Source organism: Ranitomeya imitator, chromosome 1 (assembly GCF_032444005.1).
Source record: "Ranitomeya imitator isolate aRanImi1 chromosome 1, aRanImi1.pri, whole genome shotgun sequence".
Taxonomy (NCBI): Eukaryota; Metazoa; Chordata; class Amphibia; order Anura; family Dendrobatidae; genus Ranitomeya; species Ranitomeya imitator.
Window position 1 is genome coordinate 694,308,371 of NC_091282.1, and position 12,225 is coordinate 694,320,595.

The window sequence follows — 12,225 nt, forward strand, 5'->3', positions numbered from 1 at the left end:
AAGTTATGGCTCTGGGAAGGAGGGGAGCGAAAAACGAACACGGAAAAACGAAAAATCCCCCGGTCATGAAGGGGTTAAACAGCTTCATCTCTGGGCCTTTTTCCATTTTTTATCTTTCTTTATTTTCTCCCCTTCTTCCAAGTGCCATAACTTTTCTTTATATACTCGTATGTGTGTGTGTGTGTGTATATATATATATATATATATACAGTGCCTACAAGTAGTATTCAACCCCCTGCAGATTTAGCAGGTTTAATAAGATGCAAATAAGTTAGAGCCTTTAAACTTCAAACAAGAGCAGGATTTATTAACAGATGCATAAATCTTACAAACCAAAAAGTTTTGTTGCTCAGTTAAATTTTTATAAATTTTAAACATAAAAGTGTGGGTCAATTATTATTCAACCCCTAGGTTTAATATTTTGTGGAATAACCTTTGTTTGCAGTTACAGCTAATAATCGTCTTTTATAAGACCTGATCAGGCCGGCACAGGTCTCTGGAGTTATCTTGGCCCACTCCTCCATGCAGATCTTCTCCAAGTTATCTAGGTTCTTTGGGTGTCTCATGTTGACTTTAATCTTGAGCTCCTTCCACAAGTTTTTCAATTGGGTTAAGGTCAGGAGACTGACTAGGCCACTGCAACACCTTGATTTTTTGCCTCTTGAACCAGGCCTTGGTTTTCTTGGCTGTGTGCTTTGGGTCATTGTCTTGTTGGAAGATGAAATGACGACCCATCTTAAAATCCTTGATTGAGGAGCGGAGGTTCTTGGCCAAAATCTCCAGGTAGGCCGTGCTATCCATCTTCCCATGGATGCGGACCAGATGGCCAGGCCCCTTGGCTGAGAAACAGCCCCACAGCATGATGCTGCCACCACCATGGGTAGGGATGGTATTCTTGGGGTCGTATGCAGTGCCATCCAGTCTCCAAACGTCACGTGTGTGGTTGGCACCGAAGATCTCGATCTTGGTCTCATCAGACCAGAGAACCTTGAACCAGTCAGTCTCAGAGTCCGCCAAGTGATCATGAGCAAACTGTAGACGAGCCTTGACATGACGCTTTGAAAGTAAAGGTACCTTACGGGCTTGTCTGGAACGGAGACCATTGCGGTGGAGTACGTTACTTATGGTATTGACTGAAACCAATGTCCCCACTGCAATGAGATCTTCCCGGAGCTCCTTCCTTGTTGTCCTTGGGTTAGCCTTGACTCTTCGGACAAGCCTGGCCTCGGCACGGGAGGAAACTTTCAAAGGCTGTCCAGGCCGTGGAAGGCTAACAGTAGTTCCATAAGCCTTCCACTTCCGGATGATGCTCCCAACAGTGGAGACAGGTAGGCCCAACTCCTTGGAAAGGGTTTTGTACCCCTTGCCAGCCTTGTGACCCTCCACGATCTTGTCACTGATGGCCTTGGAATGCTCCTTTGTCTTTCCCATGTTGACCATGTATGAGTGCTGTTCACAAGTTTGGGGAGGGTCTTAAATAGTCAGAAAAGGCTGGAAAAAGAGATAATTAATCCAAACATGTGAAGCTCATTGTTCTTTGTGCCTGAACTACTTCTTAATACTTTAGGGGAACCAAACAGAATTCTGGTGGGTTGAGGGGTTGAATAATAAATGACCCTCTGAAAAGACTTTTCAAAATTAAAAAAAAAAAAATAAACAAAGAAATAACATTCTTTTTTGCTGCAGTGCATTTCACACTTCCAGGCTGATCTATAGTCCAAATGTCACAATGCCAAGTTAATTCCAAATGTGTAAACCTGCTAAATCTGCAGGGGGTTGAATACTACTTGTAGGCACTGTGTGTATATATATATATATATATATATATATATATATATATATATATGTATATATATATATATATATATATAATATTTCCATCGTTGTGGCCATATGATGGTTTGATTTTTACCATATAGTGTACTAGAAACGGGAAAAAACTCCAAGTGCGGAGAAACTGCAAAAAAAAAGTCTAATTCCACAATTTTGATATATTTTGGACTTTGTATTTACCATGTTCACTATTGCATATCGTAAAATTGATCTGGCAGTATGATTCTCCCAGTCAGCAAGAGTACACGGAAACCAAACATATATACCGGTAGTTTATTATTTATTTAAGTGGTGACATTTTTTTTTTAGAAATTTGTATGAAAAAAAGTTTGCATATGTCGCCATTTTTCCAGACCCATAGTGTTTAAACTTTTTGGGATCTGGGGCTTGATTATGGTTTTATTTTTATGCCCTCAGCTAACCTTTTTAGTGATACCATTTTGGGGTTTATACGAAGTTTTGATCACCTATTATTGGGCTTTTAGCAATGTTACGGCGGACAAAAAAATGTAATTCTGGTGTTTTAGATTTTTTTTCTCATTACTCTGTTTACCGAACTGATTAATTTGTGTTATTTTGATAGATCGGAGATTGTATGAACACAGCAATACCTAATGTGTGTTTTATATTTTTATTACATTTTCAAAGAGGCAAAAGGGGTTGTGACCCCCTGCTGTCATGACAACTGACATTGATGGGGGGATTAATATCGTGCTTCGGGATGACGCTTGTTAAATTGACAGCGGGTGAGATTGACAGCGGGATTTCACAGATTAACAGCAGCATGGTCCGCATCGGAGCTCGCATCAGTCAGGAATATGACGTCTATATACCGTATATACTCGAGTATAAGCCGAGATTTCCAGCCCACTTTTTTACTCGAGTCATACCCAGGGGTCGGCAGGGGAGGGGGAGCGGGGGCTGTCTAATTGTACTCACCTACTCCTGGCGCGGTCCCTGCAGGTCCCTGGCTTCCCCGGCGCCGGCAGCTTCTTCCTGTACTGAGCGGTCACATCATACCGCTCATTACAGTAATGAATATGTGGCTCCACCTCCCATAGAGGTGGAGCCGCATATTCATTACTGTAATGAGCGGTAACGGTGACCGCTCAGTACAGAATGAAGCTGCGGTGTCGGGGAAGCAGGGACTGCACAGCACCAGGAGCAGGTGAGTATAACGGGGAGGGGGAGCGCTGTGCTGCGCGATATTCACCTGCTCCTCGTTCCGGGCGCCACTCTGTCTTCAGCAGTGACGCTCAGGTCAGAGGGCGCGGTGACGTGGTTAGTGCGCGCCTTCTGCCTGAACGTCAGTACTGAAGATGCTGAAGATGGAGTGGCGGCCGGAACAAGGAGCAGGTGACTATTGAAAGTGCCGGGGGCCTGAGCGACGGAGAGGTATGTGATTTGTTTTTTTTTTATCGCAGCAACAGCAAATGGGGTAAGTGTCTATATGGAGCATCTATGGGGCCATAACGTTTGTGCAGCACTATATGGGACCATAACGTTTGTGCAGCACTGTATGGGGCCATAACGTTTGTGCAGCACTGTATGGGGCCATAACGTTTGTGCAGCACTGTATGGGGCCATAACGTTTGTGCAGCACTGTATGGGGCCATAACGTTTGTGCAGCACTATATGGGGCCATAACGTTTGTGCAGCACTATATGGGGCCATAACGTTTGTGCAGCAGTATATGGGGCAAGTGTTTGTATGGAGCATCTATGGGGCCATAACGTTTGTGCAGCACTATATGGGACAAGTGTTTGTATGGAGCATCTTTGGGGTCATAACGTTTGTGCAGCACTATATGGGGCCATAACGTTTGTGCAGCACTATATGGGGCAAGTGTCTGTATGGGGCATCTTATAGGGCCATAATCAAGGTTTGTGCAGTACTATATGGGGCAAATATCTTTATGGAGCATCTTATGGGGATATAATCAGCATTTGTGCAGCATTATATTTGGCAAATGTGTCTGGAGCATCTTATGGGGCCATTATTAACCTTTATGCAGGATTATATGGGGCATATTTTAATATGGAGCATCTTATGGGGCCCATCATAAACTTTATGGAGCATTATATGGGGCTTCTGATTCAATATGGATATTCAAAAACACTTAACCTACTGATGTCTCAATTAGGCTACGTTCAGACTAGCGTTGTGCGCCGCTGCGTCGGCGACACAACGCACGCAAAACCGCGGCAAAACGCACGCAAAAACGCTGCGTTTTGCGACGCGTGCGTCGTTTTTTGCCGAAAATCGGACGCAAGAAAAATACAACTTGTTGCGTTTTCTTGGTCCGACGCTTGCGGCAAAAAAAGACGCATGCGTCGCAAAACGCAACAAACAAAAACGCATGCGTCCCCCATGTTAAACATAGGGGCGCATGACGCGTGCGTCGCCGCTGCGTCGCCCGACGCTAACCCGACGCACACTAGCACAACGCTAGTCTGAACGTAGCCTTAATTTTACTTTTATTGGTATCTATTTTTACTTTTGACATTTACCGGTAGCTGCTGCATTTCCCACCCTAGGCTTATACTCGAGTCATTAAGTTTTCCCAGGTTTTTGTGGCAAAATTAGGGGGGTCGGCTTATACTCGGGTCGGCTTATACTCGAGCATATACGGTACATAATATCTCTGACCGCAGCTTTCCGCACATGAGAGCCCGCTGCTGTTAATCTGTGAAATCCCACGGACAATCTCACCTGCTGTCAATTTAACAAACATCGTAAAGGGGTTAATCACACATGAAAGTCTACACTTCAACTGCATCTTGGTGGTTTCATTTTAAATCCAAAATAGTGTCATATAGAGCCCAATTCACGAAGATTGGCACTGTACAAATATTTCTGGACCTAACTGTATGTTATGCTGCTGGGGAAGTATTTTGTGCTGCTTGGTGGTACTGGTTATGTATTTGTGTGGTGCCAAAGGGCGGTAACTGTGGGCGATCTGATGATCCGTTACGCCCTGGCACTTTACAGGAAAATCATGTCCAAGTTTCAATATGCTGTCATGTGTGGGGTGTATCACACTCGCTTGTAGGCCGCAAGCCTTCGCTGTCTTAAGGCCTCTGTCTTCCGGAGCTGCCGCACATAACTCAGGGGACACCCAATTTGTTTCACAGACGTTTCACATATGTTACACGGACGTTTACTGGACTGTTTAAGTTCATCAGATTGTAACAGAGAATGGGGCATAACACCTATTATTTCTTGCTTCCTTTATTCAGTACTTTTTCACCATTACTATCCGTTTTTCCTGGACTATCCCCACTTTTACTGATTCGATCGGCCACAGGGATTTCCTGTCCAGTTCCGCAATGCACCCGGGATTCGTTATCTTCCCTACACGTTCTTCCACTTCCATCTTCCTCTGTACGCCAGAGGATAAGGCACTCTTTGTAGCACCTGTACCAAGCGTTGAGCGCCAGACGTTGCAGTGATGTCCGCAGGGAGTTTCTGTAAGGCCTCCCACTGCCCCAAATGATAGATTCTTTCTTTTGATATCAGTCCAATGCATCTTGAACTTGACCTTGGTTAACAAACCTCCCTATCTGACTGCCTATCAGGAAGCAGTCACTTTTTACTGTGGCTTGCCACTCCCAATATGGTCTGGAATCAAACTTTAACTATGTCCATACAGTCTGTAGCTGACAGATTTCCTTCACACACATTATGTATTACATTTACATACATTAAACATATTACAGTCATAATGTTTACCAAAGGCTATCTTACCCTATAGTCACTACCTTATACAATAAGCTGATCTTATGTAGACTGTGAACTGTAGACTGTGAGCCCTCGCGGGCAGGGTCCTCTCTCCTCCTGTACTTGTGTGTGCCTTGTTTTACTCATGTTTATTGTCTGTCTTTGTCTATGTCTGTCTTTACTTGTCTATATTTGCCCCATTCACATGTAAAGCGCCAAGGAATAAATGGCGCTATAAAAATGAATAATAATAATAATAATCTTATGTCGTACTCTATACTTCAGAACTGACAGAACTTAAATATTCACCAAGGGGTGCATGTCACTATTTTTCTAAAATATAGCATAAGGAGGAGCAATATTGTATATGTGTTTTGTGGACCAGAGTTGCTTTTTAATCACTGCCCAGTGCTGCCAACAGGAACTCCATCCACACAGTACATCAATTGCAAAATTTGTTTAAAGCGAACGTGTCACCAGGTTTGACTGATATAAGTTATGGCCATCATCTTTCAGGCTTGATATACAGTATTCTACAATGCTGTATATCTGTCCCCAACCCGACCTGCAAGACAAGAAAGAGTGTTTTTATTATACTCCCCTGCAAGGCCTCTTTCTTGCTTTATGTGGATGTTGCATCCCTACTTCATCCCCACCGTTTCCCAGGCACCGCGCCCTTGCACAGGCGTCCTTCTATGCCCTGACGAGGGCAGAGTAAAGTACTGCTGTGCCCAGGCTCCGGTGCTCTTTGAACATTCCTGATGCCTGTGCACTGCAGTACTTTGCTTTGCCCTCAACAAGGCAGAGAAGTACGCCTGCGCGTACCTGTGTGGATGACCAAGGGGCGCATCATCCACACAAGGTAAGGAGGAGGACAACATTGCAAGAAGTAGGAAGGTGTCGGACCAAGAAGAGCTACACCCCTTGGACCCAAGAGCCCCCCAGATGAGTATAACAAAACATTTCCTTGTCTTGCAGGTCGAGTTGGGGGCAGATACACAACTTTATAGAATGCTGTATATCAGGCCTGAAAGTTGGTGTTCTTATTCCATATCGGTCAAATCTAGTGACAGGTTCCCTTTAATGTTCGGATAACTAAATAACAGCTTTCTTTATTTTTTTCATTAATATTGAAAGATAGCTGAGCATTTATAAAATAATAGAGATTTTGTCAGCCTTGTATCTCTTGTCTTGTAGAACATCCTGGAGCTTACTCTGTATGACCGAGACCTAATGGTGGATGATGAGCTCTCTTCAGTAGTATTTGACGTAGGAAACATTAAACCTGGCCACACCACTAAACGAGTCTTTAAACTCAACCCAAAGGTATGTTCGGTGAGCATAGACCCCTGTTTTTAACTTGTGACAATATGAAACCCTGTTTCAGAAATTCTGTCATTTCTTAGGATAAAGAGGTCTTGGAAATTGAATTTCACATTGAAGAAAGGTATGAGATACACAATATTTTTTACACTATATATAGGGGTTGCACTATAGTTTCTAATATGCAAATATCTTTCAACAGCCCGGACCCTCCCAGTGAAATAATCACCAATGGAGTCTTAGTGGTGAGTTTGTTAAATCTTTATATATATATACATATATATATATATATATATATATATATACATATATATATATATATATATATATATATACACATATGTATATATATATATGTATATATATATATATATATATATATTTTATATTTTTTTTACTTTATTTTCACATATTGTGCTTCTCAAAAGGTCATAAGACATTTGGGGGCCTTTCAACATTTACATTTTTAATACTTGATTACCCTTGTAACTGGGAGGATAGGATGAAGTGGTCGACAGGTAAAGAAGCAGGAGTAGGGCATAATGTCAGCTTTGGTTAGGGTAGTTTCAGTGGAGTAATGGGGTTAGTGTGCCAATGTTGTCTATTGATTTGTCGCCTTCAGATATAAGAGGGTTAGCAGAATCCATAGATTATGCCAGTTTGGCATGGTAGAAAGCTGTATCTGTATCATGGAGTGAAGGTATGATGGACAGCAGTAGAAGAGTCAGAGTATGAAAGATTTCTGGGTGTGTGTGCAGTGTACAAAGTGCTGCATTTGGGGCAGCTGAGCAGGTCAGGGATGAGAATGTGAGTAGATGGTGGTCAGATAAAGGGAGAGGTAAGGTTAGCGGGTGAAGATTATGTCAAGGGTATGTCCAGCTGTGTGGGTGACAGTGGAAGGCTACTGTATAAGACCAGAGGTTGAAGCAAATGTCAAGAGTTTGGAGGCTGCTGACTAATGGGTATCAATGGGGATGTTGAAATCGCTCATGATGGTTGAAATGTCAGCAGAGAGAAAGTGGAGAAGTAACATAGTAACATAGTAACATAGTTAGTAAGGCCGAAAAAAGACATTTGTCCATCCAGTTCAGCCTATATTCCATCCTAATAAATCCCCAGATCTATGTCCTTCTACAGAACCTAATTGTATGATACAATATTGTTCTGCTCCAGGAAGACATCCAGGCCTCTCTTGAACCCCTCGACTGAGTTCGCCATCACCACCTCCTCAGGCAAGCAATTCCAGATTCTCACTGCCCTAACAGTAAAGAATCCTCTTCTATGTTGGTGGAAAAACCTTCTCTCCTCCAGACGCAAAGAATGCCCCCTTGTGCCCGTCACCTTCCTTGGTATAAACAGATCCTCAGCGAGATATTTGTATTGTCCCCTTATATACTTATACATGGTTATTAGATCGCCCCTCAGTCGTCTTTTTTCTAGACTAAATAATCCTAATTTCGCTAATCTATCTGGGTATTGTAGTTCTCCCATCCCCTTTATTAATTTTGTTGCCCTCCTTTGTACTCTCTCTAGTTCCATTATATCCTTCCTGAGCACCGGTGCCCAAAACTGGACACAGTACTCCATGTGCGGTCTAACTAGGGATTTGTACAGAGGCAGTATAATGCTCTCATCATGTGTATCCAGACCTCTTTTAATGCACCCCATGATCCTGTTTGCCTTGGCAGCTGCTGCCTGGCACTGGCTGCTCCAGGTAAGTTTATCATTAACTAGGATCCCCAAGTCCTTCTCCCTGTCAGATTTACCCAGTGGTTTCCCGTTCAGTGTGTAATGGTGATATTGATTCCTTCTTCCCATGTGTATAACCTTACATTTATCATTGTTAAACCTCATCTGCCACCTTTCAGCCCAAGTTTCCAATTTATCCAGATCCATCTGTAGCAGAATACTATCTTCTCTTTTATTAACTGCTTTACATAGTTTTGTATCATCTGCAAATATCGATATTTTACTGTGTAAACCTTCCACCAGATCATTAATGAATATGTTGAAGAGAACAGGTCCCAATACTGACCCCTGCGGTACCCCACTGGTCACAGCGACCCAGTTAGAGACTATACCATTTATAACCACCCTCTGCTTTTTATCACTAAGCCAGTTACTAACCCATTTACACACATTTTCCCCCAGACCAAGCATTCTCATTTTGTGTACCAACCTCTTGTGCGGCACGGTATCAAACGCTTTGGAAAAATCGAGATATACCACGTCCAATGACTCACCGTGGTCCAGCCTATAGCTTACCTCTTCATAAAAACTGATTAGATTGGTTTGACAGGAGCGATTTCTCATAAACCCATGCTGATATGGAGTTAAACAGTTATTCTCATTGAGATAATCCAGAATAACATCCCTCAGAAACCCTTCAAATATTTTACCAACAATAGAGGTTAGACTTACTGGCCTATAATTTCCAGGTTCACTTTTAGAGCCCTTTTTGAAAATTGGCACCACATTTGCTATGCGCCAATCCTGCGGAACAGACCCTGTCGCTATAGAGTCCCTAAAAATAAGAAATAATGGTTTATCTATTACATTACTTAGTTCTCTTAGTACTCGTGGGTGTATGCCATCCGGACCCGGAGATTTATCTATTTTAATCTTATTTAGCCGGTTTCGCACCTCTTCTTGGGTTAGATTGGTGACCCTTAATATAGGGTTTTCATTGTTTCTTGGGATTTCACCTAGCATTTCATTTTCCACCGTGAATACCGTGGAGAAGAAGGTGTTTAACATGTTAGCTTTTTCCTCGTCATCTACAACCATTCTTTCCTCACTATTTTTTAAGGGGCCTACATTTTGAGTTTTTATTCTTTTACTATTGATATAGTTGAAGAACAGTTTGGGATTAGTTTTACTCTCCTTAGCAATGTGCTTCTCTGTTTCCTTTTTGGCAGCTTTAATTAGTTTTTTAGATAAAGTATTTTTCTCCCTATAGTTTTTTAGAGCTTCAATGGTGCCATCCTGCTTTAGTAGTGCAAATGCTTTCTTTTTACTGTTAATTGCCTGTCTTACTTCTTTGTTTAGCCACATTGGGTTTTTCCTATTTCTAGTCCTTTTATTCCCACAAGGTATAAACCGCTTACACTGCCTATTTAGGATGTTCTTAAACATTTCCCATTTATTATCTGTATTCTCATTTCTGAGGATATTGTCCCAGTCTACCAGATTAAGGGCATCTCTAAGCTGGTCAAACTTTGCCTTCCTAAAGTTCAGTGTTTTTGTGACTCCCTGACAAGTCCCCCTAGTGAAGGACAGGTGAAACTGTACAATATTGTGGTCGCTATTTCCTAGATGCCCGACCACCTGCAGATTTGTTATTCTGTCAGGTCTATTAGATAGTATTAGGTCTAAAAGTGCTGCTCCTCTGGTTGGATTCTGCACCAATTGTGAAAGATAATTTTTCTTGGTTATTAGCAGAAACCTGTTGCCTTTATGTGTTTCACAGGTTTCTGTTTCCCAGTTAATATCCGGGTAGTTAAAGTCCCCCATAACCAGGACCTCATTATGGGTTGCAGCTTCATCTATCTGCTTTAGAAGTAGACTTTCCATGGTTTCTGTTATATTTGGGGGTTTGTAACAGACCCCAATGAGAATTTTGTTACCATTTTTCCCTCCATGAATTTCGACCCATATGGACTCGACATCCTCATTTCCTTCGCTAATATCCTCCCTTAAAGTGGACTTTAGACAAGACTTTACATAGAGACAAACCCCTCCTCCTCTCCGATTTTTACGATCCTTTCTAAACAGACTGTAACCCTGTAAGTTAACTGCCCAGTCATAGCTTTCATCTAACCATGTCTCGGTTATTCCCACTATGTCAAAGTTACCTGTAGATATTTCTGCTTCTAGTTCTTCCATCTTGTTTGTCAGGCTTCTGGCGTTTGCGAGCATGCAGTTTAGAGGATTTTGTTTTGTTCCAATCTCCTCGCTGTGGATTGTTTTAGAAATGTTCTTACCTCCCTTCTGAGTATGTTTTCCTGGATCTTCTTTCAGGCAGTGGCAGAGGCCACTTGGAGGGAGAGTGGATACAGACAAAGGGCACTTCAAAAGAAGGGAGAATAAGGGAGGGTAGATGAGGGATTGGGTTATATGTTCTGTTGATAGAACCATGTTTAATTTGAAGAATTCCTAAGGTGCCAAAACAGCAAAAACTCCCAATTTAGAAACTACACCACCCAAATAAATGTATCTAGGAGTTTTGTGTTTACTGTGAACTCAAAGGGGGTTCATGGAATTTTATAAAGTTGGGCTGTGAAAAGTGTTGCTTTTGCCACAAATTTTTCATTTTCACAATAGAGAACAGCAGAAACTGGGTAATTTGGTCAATAATATCTCCATGGTAAGGCAGAGAAGGGGGAGGTGCACGATTTGTCTTTTGGAGTGAAAGATTGTTGGTACCAAGTTACATTTACAGAGCCCCTGAGGTGCTGAAATAGTAGAAACCACAAGTATTTTTGAACTCACAGTTGCTTTACAGATTTTTAAACCATTGGGATGTGAAACTGATTTTTATTTTCACCACTAAAATGTTATTTTACCTTGCAATTTTTCATTTTCATAGGAGAAAAACCCACAATTTGCAAACCAATACTGCACATGTTGTCAGAAACTATTGTTCAGGCATAGTGCAGAAGGAAAGGACCACCATTGTGAGTGCAGATCTTTGCTGGAATGGTTTGTAGGTGCCATTTCAAATTTTTAATTTTCTCAAAGGGTAATAGTTGAAAATGGACCTTAGTGTTTACTAGTGATGAGCTCGTCCGCTCAGATATCGTGTTATCCAAGCATCTTGGTCGTGTTTGAGTAATATGTTCAAATCCCTGTGGCTGCATGTTTCATGGCTGTTAGGCAGCGGCAACATGTGGAGATTGCCTAACAAACAGGCAATAACCAACATATAAACCTATAAGAACACGCAAGGTTGTGGTTTAGGGTAAGAAATGAGAGAATATGCCAAGTCCAACAAGGACTATAAATATATCCTAAAATCCACAGCCAAGCGGTAGAGGTATCAAAGACAATTTTATTGAAGCGTAAAATACAAAAAATACATGCAATAAATACACGTGGACAACAGATAATTGGGAAAAGCAGAAAAAACTACATCAGCATGATAGATGTTAACTGCTGGAAAAAGACACAAGGAATCCAGGCATCCTAGCTACACCAACACACCGGAGTATGCTCATGGATAGAAAAAGCATGTAAAGCGGATCATAAATGGGCCGCCCTACACGAGGGCATAACAATACAAAATGATAATTAACCGGCCCAAAGCAATAACCCAGTGGGGTGATAATGTATCTCCAAAAAATATATAGA

General features: G+C 41.9%; 1 protein-coding gene across 2 annotated transcripts in view; it reads left to right on the plus strand.

Annotated features, from left to right (window-relative positions):
• The window catches only part of PLA2G4F (phospholipase A2 group IVF), a 120,496-nt gene that overhangs the window by 37,689 nt on the left and 70,582 nt on the right, over positions 1–12,225 (plus strand). For both annotated transcript variants that reach the window (XM_069730631.1, XM_069730640.1), the window contains 3 exons: positions 6,751–6,879; positions 6,960–7,000; positions 7,079–7,121. In XM_069730631.1, the coding sequence (XP_069586732.1) occupies positions 6,751–6,879; positions 6,960–7,000; positions 7,079–7,121 (213 nt within the window). The remainder of the gene's footprint in view (positions 1–6,750; positions 6,880–6,959; positions 7,001–7,078; positions 7,122–12,225) is intronic.